Genomic DNA, 14,137 nt, shown 5'->3' with positions numbered 1-14,137 from the left:
ATTAGTTAAATTTATCAATATATATATAATATATTTAATGGATTAAAATAATAATATTAAAATAATGGATTTGTAGAAGAATTTTAGTTAAAAACACTAAAAAAAATTGAATTTCGAACAAGTTACAAATAATTGCAAAAATTCAATTATTTTCAAAAGTAATAAAATTCTTATTACAAAATTCAATTATGTTTAAAAACGAAATGACCAAAACACAGTCAATGTAACTTTTGCATGAAATTATATAACCATAAAAATGATTTAAAAAAATGAAGTGTAGCGTCGCTGCACTACACTGCATATAATTTTCTCAACGGATTTTGATTCCTTATAGTTTTAATTGTATGTTGAGATTTCTTTTTTCAATGTTTAAAAGGCACAGAACATTAAAAAATTGAATGGTTTATTTATTCACATCATTTAATCCGGTTAGTGACATTTTTGTCGAGCGATAACTGTAAGTCGCTTATAATCTAGAAATTTAAGAAACCAAAATGTTACTAATCTTCAAATTGATCTTTTCTGTTTTTTAACTCTTATTAATATTTTTTTTATTTACCACTTTATTTACCATTCATTGCATTAATAATTTATTGTAATGAAATTGTCTACTTTGTATCAGATAATTATTGAATTAAACATATTTTAATAATATCTTACTGCAGCCAACAATGACATTTGATGTTAAAGTGAAGTTCAGTTAAATTCGCATAAAGAATTAATTCTTTATCCGAATTTAACTTAACTTCACAAAAAGAATTAATTCTTTATACGCGAATTTAACTGAACTTTTTTTATTGATTAAGAAAAATTTATAATTTAACAAAGCATACTTTATTAAAATTTTTTTGAAATTACTTTTACATTATTAGACTAAAACAATCAGACCTGGCTCAAGTGAGACCGCAAAAACAGGTTGTGCTAAAACTAAAAAAAAAGGTCTCTTATAAAAATTTTTCCACACAAGATTTAAGGAAAAGCTTTTTTTTTCCACAAACGGTTCTTCTATTATTAGGCCTCATCAAAACTGTCTCACCGTATACAACTCGGGACGAATCTCGAAAAGAAAAGAAGGGTGTAAAATAAAAAGAAGCTTGTCAAGGTGTTGCTGAAACATTAATGAAGTGCTTCGAAAGGGAGCAAAAATGCGTTCGAACAAAACGAAAAAACTGTACTTTCGGACCCTAAATACCTACTCACATACTTCTATATATAATATGTATACTCTATAATACATTACTCTCCACTCTTTTCACTCTCACTTGCACTCAGACTTTATTCTGGATTTTTGTGAGCGCTCTGTTGCTCATCCTATATAGCCCCCCTCTCGTGTACTCAATTGAATTAACTATTTATACACAATATATTATCATAAATCGTAATCGTTAACCTTTTAATTAATTCATAAGAGTCGAGTCGATTGGGGCGCTTCTCAAAACATGTTGGATAGAGCGGAAAACAATTTCCAGTCGCTCACTCATGTCCCCTCTAGCGGCTCCTTCCTGAAGTTTACTCCTCCAAATGTATAGCTTTTTATCCTCTATATTACAGGTTCAGGAGCGAGGAGGAGGGGGAAGTACTTGTTTTAAAATTATTTTTTTCAAATATAAGAATCTATATATGTATTATATTTAAATATATACATATATAGATTCATATTTATATATTTATATATGCATATCTTTATTTATAGAATACATAAAATTATATAGTATATATAAAGATATATATATATACATTTATTTATTTATTTATTTACATATACATATTTCTGTATATATATATTTAATTTTATTTAGTTAGTAAATTTATTTATAAGTAAGAACTGTACAAATTCAATGTCCTATTAGGTCGCAGGGGACTTAGTTCCCAAGTCCGGCACACGCTTTTGCGTTAAAGCATGGTCACAGATTTCTTTCAAAGCCTTCTTTTATTTTCGCTCTTAAATTTTTTTTTTCATCTCCAATTTTATAAGTTTTTTTAGCTCTTGAAGATCTTATGACACGCTTCTACACTCGACATGCGAGCATCCAGGTAAGGTACATGCCCGCTAAAATTGCCTATATCCATATATATAAATATATACAAGCATACATTGACATATATATATATATATTTATATATATAGAGTTTTCTCAATCGTGATCGTATTAAAATTTAACATTTAATATCTTCAATCACTACAATATTACAACGCAATATTTTGTACAAAGAACAATCACATGAATTTCTTTTTCTCGACCCTTTCATTTCCGGTGGCCTTCTTTTTTTCTTCTTCATCGACAGCCTTCCTCTATTTTGCTTTTGGGCTTATAAATTATTTTTTCTACTTGTCCCTCTATTTTTTTTTCTTGATCCTACATTCTTCTCTTCGACTTTTTCTTTTTTATGGATAAATCATGTTTTAGCACCAAGGATAAGATGGTTGATTTTTGTTTGATTCATCCACGTGGTTCCTCTAGGTCGTTTTCTCTCTTGACATTTATCCACTTCCGGACCTGCTCGGAATTTTTGTTTTCTCACAGTACCCTCTTCCTCAAAATCTGGCGGTTATGCGGCAAGAATTGTCGGCACCTTCACTTGCGGTAATCTAGTGGCTTCGACAGACGTGGTTCTTCAGGTCGGAGCTTGGTTCGCCAAGCATCACCCCTCGTTCAGCCTTCTTTTTCACAAGGTTCTTTTGTGGAACCTAATTTTTCCATCTAATTCTTCATCAAGCTGAAACAAAAAAAATTTTTATTAATAATCTTATTATCGTTATTAGACAATAAAAACTTAAAATAATATAAAAAAATTCAATTTAAACTATTTAAAAAAAATTAATTTCATAATTCAATTATTTCTAAAAATTCAAGCTATATTGCTTTCAATATTCAATTATTATCTAAAATTTTAACTAAAATTCATTTTTATATTAATTTTTATTAGAAAATTCTACTATAGGATTTAAGTATTTAAATACAAAAATAAGTAATTTATTGAACAATTAAATGTTTCTTAAAATTCAAATCCCATAAAGAATTTTATCAATAAATTTTTAAACAATATTGAATTCTTTCAACGAATTTTAATTTAAGAGTAATTACATTTTTCAAGAAATTCCATTGAAATTGTATTAAAAATAATTGAAATTCCGCGATGAATTTTATTATTTAAGAAAATAATTTAACCCCTTCTAAGAAGAATTTTATTATTTTTGAACAACATTTAATTTTTGCGAAGAATATTATTACTCTTGAAAAATAATTGAATTTCTGCAATAATTTGTAACTTTTCTAAAATAAAAATTTTTATTTGTGTTTTTAACTAAAATTCTTCTTTAAATGCATTATTTTTTATAATTTTTGAAAAAGTTGTTTGAGAATTTTCAAATTCATTTGTTTACCATTCAATTTTACAAAATTTAAATTATTCGTAATTTCTTCATTTAAATATTTGATTAAAAAAATAAAAACTTGAAATCATTTAAAAAAAAATCCGCAATATTAAACTTTCCCAAAAAAAATTAATTCCACCGAATTATTAGTTAAAAATATGAAAAATTCAGATTTTCAAAGATTTTAATTTGAAACCTTTTAAAAATTCAATTATTTCTAAAAATTCACGCTCTAATGCTTTTAATTATTTTTTGACCATAATCAAAATTTCTGCAAAGAATTTTATTACTCTTAAAAATAATTGAAATTCCGCAATAATTTTTAATTTTTCCAAAATTAAATTTTTTTAGTGTTTTTAATTAACCACTTGAGCGGCAGGGCGTCAGAATTGGCGTCAGCGTGCAAGTGACAGAAGCGGCAAAAATGCGAAAAAGGCGTCAAAATTTGACTACTATTTTCTCATTCTGTAAGGAGATTTATAATATCACAACAAAGTATTTTTCTTTCTTAAAGTGAAAGAACAGACCTGTAAGCAAAAAAAATGTTTTTTAAAATATTTAAATAAGTTTTCAAGGATCAAAGCTAACAATATTTAATAGTTTGATATTAGTGGCGTTTCAATTTCTACCACAAAAAGTCCAATTTTTCTTCACGAAATCGAAATATTTAAAAAAGCATTTTTTTGTTTAAAGATCTGCTCATTTACTTTAAAAAAGAAAAATACTTTGTTGTGATATTATAAATCTCCTTACAGAATGAGAAAATAGTAGTCAAATTTTGACGCCTTTTACGCATTTTTGCCGCTTCTGTCACTTGCACGCTGACGCCAATTCTGACGCACTGCCGCTCAAGTGGTTAAAATACTTAAATAAATCCTTTTGAAAAAGTTTTTTGACAATTTTTAAATTTATTTGTTTACAATTCAATTTTACAAAATTTCAATAATTCGGAAACTCTTCAATTAAATAAAAAAAAATTAAAAATGAAAATTTTCAAAGATTTTAATATGAAACCTTTTCAAAATTCAATTATTTCTAAAAATTCATGATATAATGATTTTAAAATTCAATTGTTGACTAAAATTTTAACTGAAATTCATTTTCAAATCAATTTTTTATAGAAAATTCTACGAGAATTCAATTATTTAAATACAAAAATAAATAATTTATTGAATAACTGAATTCTCGTAAAGAATTTTATCAACAAATTTTTAAATAATTGAATTCTTTCCACGAATTTTAATAAAAGTTTTAAGAATAATTACATTTTTTCGAGAAATTCGATTAAAATTGTATTATAAAAATAATTGAAATTCTTCGCGATGAATTTTATTATTTATGAAAATAATTGAATTCCTAAAAAGAATTTTATTATTTACGTAAATAATTGAATCCGTGTAAAAATTTTATTAGGAAAATAATTGAATGATTGTGAAGAAATTTATAAAAAAAAAATTTGTAATTAATTGAATTCCTGTGAAGTTTTTATTATTTTATGAAAATAATTAAAGGTTTGCGTAGAATTTTATTCAATTTTTTTTTAAATAATTGAATTCTTTTCAATAATTTTATTAAAATAGTAAATATTGAAAATCATTGATTGAGGGAAATTTTTGAAAATAATTGAAATTTTGCCAAGAATTTTATTTAAAATTTTGAAAATAATTGAATTTCAAAGAAGAATTTAATTATTTCTAAAGATAATTGAAATTTGGACGAGAATTTTAAAAAATTCTTGAACATAATTGAATTTCTGCGAAGAATTTTATTACTTTTAGAAATAATTGAATTTCTGCAATAATTTAAGTTCTTTAAAATTCTCCAAATTATATCGTACAATTTACGAACTTTTCGTCTTTTCTCAATCAAATTACGGACTTTACGGACCTTTTTTCAAAAAAATTGACTTTTACAGACTTCAAGTAAATTTACGGACCTTTACGGGATTTACGGACCTAGTTCGAGCCTTCTATGGTTTTTCGAGCGAACGGCTCATTTACTCATTTAAATTCAAAATACTATGATTACAAAAGCAAATATTGATCACTTAGCTATGAATAATAAAAAATTCATATATTCAAAATTTTTAATCGCGAAATCTAAAAACTTTGTAAACTTGAATATACTTATTCATTAAATTTTGCAAAAGTAAATGGTTCTTTTTATATGATACATTTATTAACATTCGTTTACTTTTATACTAAAATTAAACAGAATGAGTCCTGAAAAATATATATATTTTTTTTAAAATACTGACAGTCATATTTATGAAACGTCCATTAACACCTTATTCCATAAATTTTTTTCTAAATGCAATTCTTCAGAAACCTTCCATAATGACCATATCACAAAAAGAGGGTTTCTCTATTAAAATATATACTATTCGTAATAAAAAAATGACAGTATGATGAATTTTCATGATAAATCGAATCTTTAGTGAACGAAGAATTTAAGTTTGAAAAAGCTTACCTTTATAAGTGGTGGCCATAATATTCTGGTGGATAGTGGTATTGATTATGGAAGGCTGGATCACCAGGCGGCCGGTGCATCATACTGGCCGCTTGTCCGTCCATCATGTAACCCATCGTTGCATCCGGACTGTAAGCACCGCTTGGACCTGCAGACAATGGCGGAAACACTACACGTTACTACGGTTAGAACTCTGATCCGTTATTGGCATGCTGATAATGGACTAGCTGGCCATCCATTAAATTGATTCCTTTTTCCAATTATCTAACAATTTACAAAGAAATTGGAGAAATCTAGGAAAAAGGACACCTGGATGGCGAGCTGTGTTACTAGTGTTCACATTTATTTATAAAAAGCAAAGAAATAGAACAAAAAATTATAAACTTAATATTTTCTAGGAAATATCAGTAAATTCTGGAGATTTATTTCCTACCCTCCAAATAATAATTAATATAAATCTCTTATATATAAATACCATCCATAAATATAAAAATGATTGCTACTATAAATTAATTAAAAGTGTAAACTGATTTTCATTATTGGTCAAAGATATATAAATTCTTTGTCTTTCGTCAGAGCAACACTGTCATCATCAGGAGTAACTGGGATTCACTTGGTCCGATTGTATGAGTTCGTGGGTAGCTCCCCTAGTTTTAATGTCGGTATCTTAATGTATATTGCTACAATAAATCAGGACCACTGATTGTGCACCACCCTTGGCAAGACTCGAGAGAAAAGGAGGGAATGAGATAGTTCTAGAGTCGACGCTTTGGAATCTCGAATGCACGTAGGGACCACAGTCTCATTGTGCAACAGCATTTAAGCCTTTCTTATGCTAAACCCTTTACATCGCTCTGCGACCTCGATCTGTAGCGATATAAACATCATGGCGCCCCGTTGTTAGTGATATCGATGTCCATAAATCGTTCAAGTTTTGTTTTTTATTTATTTATTTTTTTTTTGAAGAGAGTTGCAACAAATTCTTAAGAAATTCAAGACAGTTTGAGATTTGCGACTTTTGATTGAAAAAAAAACTAGACACTTAATGAGGACTAAGAAGAAATTTGAGAATCATATGCGAACTTGTCGAAGATAACGATCGAAAGTATAAAAAATAGAAACAAATTTGAACTCAAAGTAGAAGAAATCTACTAAAATCTGCTAGTGCTGCAAGTATGTTGAAAATGTGTCATGCAAAACGTACAAAGAATTTGAATTATCATCGATGACTGAATAAAGGGGACAGATTCTTTAACGATATTCTTGAATGTGAAGGAAGAACTTTGAAGACTGAAAGAGAGCTATACTGACAATAAGTATGAAGTAGATTCTACAGTTGAACCGAACGGATTCACGAGTGTCTCAATTTCTCCTTCTCCATGGGAGGGACAGCGTTGGGCAGAAGGGTCAGAGGGGGTACCCCTGTACGCGTCGGGCGTCCGTTTGGTTCAAGTGTGGAATCTGCTTGAAAGGAAGGTTTGCTGGATCGGCGCGTTTTACTTGAGCTGCGGCCGAATCGTAAATCACAATTATTGCGAACGGTCTTCCCTTTAAGAGTGTTTTTCAAGCTCGCGCGGGAAGCGTAGTCTTTTAGCTACTCTAACAACTTGCGTAAGATTATTATAGATCCCAATGCAGTAGTAAGCGCGGCTGCAACAACAGCAAGGAACCCACCATCGTTGTATATCGCTGTCTCAGGTCTTTCCGTGGAATGTAGTCTCATATTATAGCCACTCAGGCGATATCCCACTAACGAGGGATGCGCTTGTAGTGTGATTAAACCGCGCTATAACGCAGCAGGGAGTATTAGATAGCCACCAGACCACAATATGTGAAATTAAGGAACAGAGAAACAGAGAAAGGAGAAAGAGAAAGACAGCGCCTTCCAATAACAGAGACAGAGGGCTCGAAGGGAGATTTGCAAAGACGTGCACTATGAGAAGCTCCCTTCGGTCCCATGCTTTGCTATTTATGTACACGCATTGCCGGACTTTTAGATCCTCCTTTAAGATTATTACGCTCGTCGCCAGTAAGCCAGGGATTAGTTCTCTATGTCCACATGAACAAGAAATAGTTTCGCACGATGTGGTCGTTCGATCGAGCTGTTGGTTCATTTTCTTAAGCACCGATTCAATAAACTCTGCTTTTAATGACATCTATGCAGACTTACGGACACTCCCTACATGGGTTTCTTTGAATTATGGAGCCACGCCGAAAGAAAATCAAATTCTACTTCTAATAATCTTAGCCGACTTTTTGCCATTAAGACTAAATTATTAATCGAAAATAAATTATTATTCACATTCAACGAGATTTACTCTACTCAGAAAGTATTCCTTACCAAATTATAAAAGATTTATAAAAAAAGAAAGTAACGCAAATCCCAATAAATTTTTTCGCTAAATAATTTCTCCTCTCAATTGTATACTAAATATCAGCATTAAAACAATATTAAATAAAGTATTTTTAAAAGAAAAAAATTCGTTAATGGCATAATTTTTCTACCGCGTTAAATCAGTGTTTATATATATTAATTTAAATTATAAAAACATTAAAAACTGTTTATTGGAGATTGTAATTTCCCATCTGTCTGACAGAAATCAGGCTCAATGGAATTCGTTAAACTCGCGACATAGAACAAGAAGCCCTTACTTTGCAAGGACGCACCGTCAATTATCATAATTTATAGCCGAGCAGTTAATTAAAATATCTAAATAACGTACGCGCACCATATAAGACAAAAGAGGGTGCTCTTCTTCAGACCAACTCCTCCCCATCTTGCATCCCACGATCACCACTTATGCCTCTCATACCTTATAAATATTAAGTGTTTTATAGACTATCCAAAACAAACAGACTGTTCGATCATTAATTATTTATCGCGTCAACGAAAAGAGGTCTGCCAGGTTCTTCTGCTTTAAATTCAACGCTCACTTTCAAGAATTGTTTCTCTCATCTTTCTTTTATAATAAAACTGTTAGGTCACTGATAATAATGTGTTAATCAGATGATTAAAATAAATGATCCAAAGAAAGTTAATGGAATAAATTTTTCAATTAATTTCTAAAAAGGGACGTTTTATTGGATAAGAACCTTCCAATCTCTGCAAGTTAAAATTTTATTCAAGGAGATAAGAATTTTCCATTAAATATACAATTTGCTGGTAAAACTTTTGTTTCTTGATGGAAAATTTAAAACATTTATTTGGCTAACCTTCTTGTGATAATTTATTTCACACATTTCATTATGTCAAATCTTTGTAATGTATCATCAAATATTTAAGACGTGAAATAAGGAAAGAAATAACTGGACTCTTAATTAATATATATAACATTAATAAATATATTAGTTATATATTACTTAAAAAAGTGTAGTCACATACCAGGAGACTGATAATGTTTTCTTAAAGTTTATCAATTTATATCATTAACATTCTAATTCATTCAACAGTAAGAAACTACAGAAAAGGAACATATTTGTAAAAATTAGTCAAATTTACTTCGAACATAACAAAATTTACTCCGAAAGTATAGTGTTATAATTCTAAAAAGCATCAAAATCGCATCTCCGCGCAATATAATTTTTATTCTAACTTTTAAAATAATTGTCGCTCCTAAATTTTCTCAACGGATTTTGATTTCATAGTTTTAATTGCATGTTGAGATTTTTTAAAAATTTTTAAAAGGCGCAGAACATTAAAAAAAATAACACAGCCCCACAAAAAAAAAGTGTCATGTACTTTTGACTGGAATACCCTAGCCCTATGTATTTTGACGCGCTGAACACGAATTCGAAGTCCGTTTTGCTCCATCACGTCAGGATTTTTTTCTAACCTCAAAAAACATGTCGAATTTTGAGAGGTAGGCGATTTTTTTTAAATTGATGGATTTACTTTAAACTTGGTATCTGGGGGATTTTTAGTTTGCTCATTACGAATCTGAAGTTAGATTATCAAAATTCAAAATGGCGGATCCAATATGGCGGACGAATTTTTAAAAAAATTTAAGATTTACTTCAAACTTGGTATCTAGGGGTTTTTTGAGTCGCTGTTTACGAATCCGAAGTTAAATTTTCAAAATTAAAAATGGCGGATCCAATATGGCGGCCGAATTAAAAATAACATATTTTTAAAATAATTCCTTAATATTGAATCAGAGAAATCGAATTTCGAAAATCTGACTTCAGATTCGCAATCAGCGACCCAGAAAACCCCTAGATACCAAGTTTGAAGTAAATCTTAAAATTTTTTCCAAATTCATCCGCCATATTGGATCCGCCATTTTGAATTTTGAAAATCTAACTTCAGATTCGTAATGAGCAAACTAAAAATCCCCCAGATACCAAGTTTGAAGTAAATCCATCAATTTAAAAAAAATCGCCTACCTCTCAAAATCCGACACACAGAAAAAAATATGTGTTAAATTTGTTGCGTGTAGTTTTCAGGCGGTGTTGTTTTAACACAATTTTGGTGTTATTTTAACCCCATTAAAAATGTATATTCATTTAACACCCTCTAGTGTTAATTTAACACGCTCTAGGGTTATTTTAACATCAATGAAGTGTTAAAATCACACAGTATCGGTTAAAAATGTTGCGTGTTGTTTTAATACTACTTTTAGTGTTAAAATAACACTACTTTTTTCCTGTGCATGTTTTTTGAGGTTAGAAAAAAATCCTGACGTGATGAAGCAAAACGGACTTCGGATTCGTGTTCAGCGCGTCAAAATACATAGGGCTAGGGTATTCCGGTCAAAAGTACATGACACTTTTTTTTGTGGGGCTGTGTAATTGTTTATAAAAAATTTATTAAATAATTATTAAAAAATAAACTTTTTAAAAATTTTCTAATTCTGAATGAAAGTATATTTTATCCCCTTTATACTCCCGCTTGGTTCATTTAAATCGGATCATTCATTTAGGAGGAATTAAATTTTGTTTAAAAAGTTGCAAAAAAATTCATTTTGCAATAACTTTTATAAAAAATAATTTTTTTTTAATGTTTTTTGGTGAACACATTCTTAAGGCCAAATAGAAATGTTTTTTCAACATTTCGATTTAAAAAAAAATACTTTTTATTTTCTGTGAAAATTTCACGAATTCTGACCCTTTTAATATAAAATAATGATTTTATCACTCGGTCATTTTTAATAATTATAAAACATGAAGATATCGATGGCTCCGAGTCGAAGATTCGGAGTGATCGATTTCTTCATGTTTTATCAAAATTTTTTTAAATTGTTTACTTTCAAAAAGGTTTGAATTTGAAAATCTAAATTCCTATGGAAAAGTAATAATAATTAATTATTTATTTGAAAAAGAAGTTATTGTTGTTTTCGAATAGTTTTAAAGAAATTCGTAAATAAATATAACAGATCATTTTTTTAGTAGAATGTTTTGCTTTATTTTCTAAAAATTTAAAAAGTTTCAATTTCATTTTCAATTAAAATTTGTAATTGACAAATAGAATTTATAAATATTTTTTTTTCCTTTATTTTTAAAAAACTTTAGATTTTATTGAAGCAATTGTAATTAAAAGATAGAAATGATGCAAATTATTTCGTTATGAAAATTGAGAATGAACATTAGCATTATGTATATAAACGCCGTTTAAATTTTGGGTATTCAGGTACCCCAGTAGAATTGAATAAGGAAATTCAGTTGCTTCTTCTATAGGATTAAATATCCTTGACACAAAAAAAATAGGATGGTACCTAAAAGAGATTCGGCCATAATAATATATATCATCATAATCACAATACAGTGTATTAAAAACTTTTTATCACTTATTATAACTCATTATTATGGTTATATGTTAAGAGAGACTTTAAGTTTTTAACGTAATTTAAAATTTATAACAACTAAAATAAATGAAAAAAAAATTAAAGTAAAGGCGCGCGCAGGGGGCCAAAGTCCTTCTAGTTTTAATAAATCTCAGTTTTAATATTCATAATATTAAATATGAAACAAATTTTTATATGAAGATTGCAACTTGGTCAACCTTGGTCAACTTGGTATATTCTTTTTCAGCGACTTGGCCGATTTTCCTTTAAATTATTGAGAGGGAGTTTGACTTTTGTCCACTGCCGAAACGAATCTTCCGGATATAGAAACGGTCGATGTCCACGGTTCGCAGGATATTCTCGGTGGAAAGTATACGAACTACGCAGCTAGAGAGGGGGAGTTGCTTGCTGGAGACAGCGGAAGAAAAATAGCGGAAGTCATCGACCTCCAAGGGGCTATATATCACATGGATGGAATGGCCTGGGGTGGAAATGTGAACGTATGCGTATTCTTGTGCGTGTCTGTATATTTTCACGCTTTTCAAGTATTTGCCAGGAAAAAAAATGGAAAGGGTAAAAGGCCTCTGATTTTGGTGTGAGAGGGCGACCTGCTACTTTTTAGGTATTTAAATTTTTAATCAAAGACAGTCCCCTAAACAGGGACTAAAAGGGACTAAAAGGGGACTAAAAGGGGACCTAAAAGGGGACTAAAAGGGGACCTAAAAGAGGACTAAAAGAGGACTGTTAAAGTATTGAGAAAAGAAACTTAGAAAAATGTAATCGAGTTATTTTGTATATTTCCGAGGGACGGAAGTCTCTATATAATATGGCCATTGTTAAGCCAAGCACACCGAAGAAACTTGTAGCGAATCCTGTGCACTATACAGAGGAATAATATCATCGTTGAGATTCTGGAGCTTAAGTCGGCTTGAGAAGGTTAGAGAGGCTCTAGCGAATCGGGTGCACGTTCCTGATTGATTAAATTCGCGCAATTACATCCAACCGTACATCATCCGCCAGCCACCCATGGGAAACTTTAGACCAACTTTGCTAGTTTCAGGCGGATTTCACACTTGTGGAAAGATGAAAGTAGGAGAAATATTACATGAAATTAATCTTCCGAGCTAACCTTTATCATTGCTCGATTTGGTTCATTGTATACACATTGACAACTTAGTTTATGTCAAAAAAAAAAAACTTGAAAAAATCATCAAAAAAAGTAGCTGTTGTAAAATAAGACAAGTTTCCTGTTTTGCAAAAATTGTTTTGCTCGTTTTTTCTCTCTTTGAATAAAGACAAGGAAATGCGTTTCCTTAAAAGGACATAATTAGATTTTTGTGAAGTAGGAAAGAAGACTCGGTTTGAAAAGCCCCCAGTGGACTCCGAGTCTCGCGTAACACGAGAACAACATTAATAGTAACTTATGGTTGCGGCCTGGCTGGATGCCGGTGTAGGTGGTAAGAGGTTGCAAAGGTTGAGGTCGTTGGAGTAGGTGACTGCTACCGAAGCCAACCAGCTAGCAAGGAATCTTGTTGTCTGAAGAATGGGTGCACTCGAACTTAGTTGGCGGCGACATACCGAGTGTTCTCATTGAGTTTCCGACAGAGTTCCACGTTTCTCGTAGTTACCTACGACCTAACCCAACACATACGCATACCATCACACATCCCTTCGAGTTTCCAGTCTAAAACCGCAGAGCGAAGTATGTTGTGAACGTAGACTGTGATAGATATGAGCAGTCTAAGTAACAACTTTCACCATTCCCCTTTCGTGAGTTTCGCTAACAATATGTTGCTAAGAAACGAACACCAAAGAATTTAACATTTTCAATTTCCTTTAATTCCAAAATTTCAATCTCTTTTTTGGAAAATTTTTCAAAAATAAATTTATTTTACTCGATATTGATAATCGTATAAATAAGATTTAAATGCTTTCCTCTTGAGAATAGGAAATGTAAGGAGTTGAAAGGAAACGGAGGGCCGTAATATCCTTCGAAGGTAAACTACCCGTAAAGGATTTTGAGAGAATGGAGATATCAAAGTTAGAGAAGATGGAGCTTCCACTCTCGGTTTCTACGAATTTCGGAGGATACTAGAAAGGGACGAGTCGACTCGTTGAGCGGAAAACGGAAATGTGTTCCGGAACCTTCAACAATCCCTCGATGAAACTATTGGTCATCCACGACGCAATACCGGAAACTCCGGATCTAATAATTCATCAGTCCGCCTGTGCCACATCTCTCGTCAACTTTCTCCCCTCTCTGGCATTTCGATTCTCTCAACTATTATGCAGGGTCATTGCCGCGCATTTATTCAGTTCAACAACGAGTCAACAAATAGTTGATCAAACTGCTACAATTATCGTTTCCCGTTAACGTAAATATAGTCAAAATCTTTAAGTATCATTTCGATCATTATTCATGTCATTATTTTTTAAAAGAAAGTCTGTAAATATTCTGCAGAAATCTTGATTACTCAAAAAAATGCCCCATATCGATAGACCAAATAAGTAT

At 30.6% G+C, this 14,137-nt stretch overlaps 1 protein-coding gene across 3 annotated transcripts in view; it reads right to left on the bottom strand.

Annotated features, from left to right (window-relative positions):
• Positions 1–1,722: 1,722 nt before the first annotated feature.
• The window catches only part of LOC122505928 (homeobox protein homothorax), a 501,951-nt gene continuing 489,536 nt past the window's right edge, over positions 1,723–14,137 (bottom strand). The window contains exons 14-15 of one of the 3 annotated variants that reach the window (XM_043617815.1): positions 5,846–5,993; positions 1,723–2,718 (exon numbers count right to left, since the gene is read on the bottom strand). In XM_043617815.1, the coding sequence (XP_043473750.1) occupies positions 5,848–5,993 (146 nt within the window). In that variant the 3' untranslated portion in view covers positions 1,723–2,718; positions 5,846–5,847. Of the gene's footprint in view, positions 2,719–5,845; positions 6,015–14,137 lie in introns of all 3 variants that reach the window. The other 2 variants (XM_043617814.1, XM_043617816.1) reach the window with 2 other exon arrangements.

Source organism: Leptopilina heterotoma, unplaced genomic scaffold (assembly GCF_015476425.1).
Source record: "Leptopilina heterotoma isolate Lh14 unplaced genomic scaffold, ASM1547642v1 Lhet_38, whole genome shotgun sequence".
NCBI classification, from domain to species: domain Eukaryota; kingdom Metazoa; phylum Arthropoda; class Insecta; order Hymenoptera; family Figitidae; genus Leptopilina; species Leptopilina heterotoma.
The sequence above is the reverse complement of the archived record's forward strand: the minus strand, read 5'-3'. Positions and strand labels throughout refer to the sequence as shown.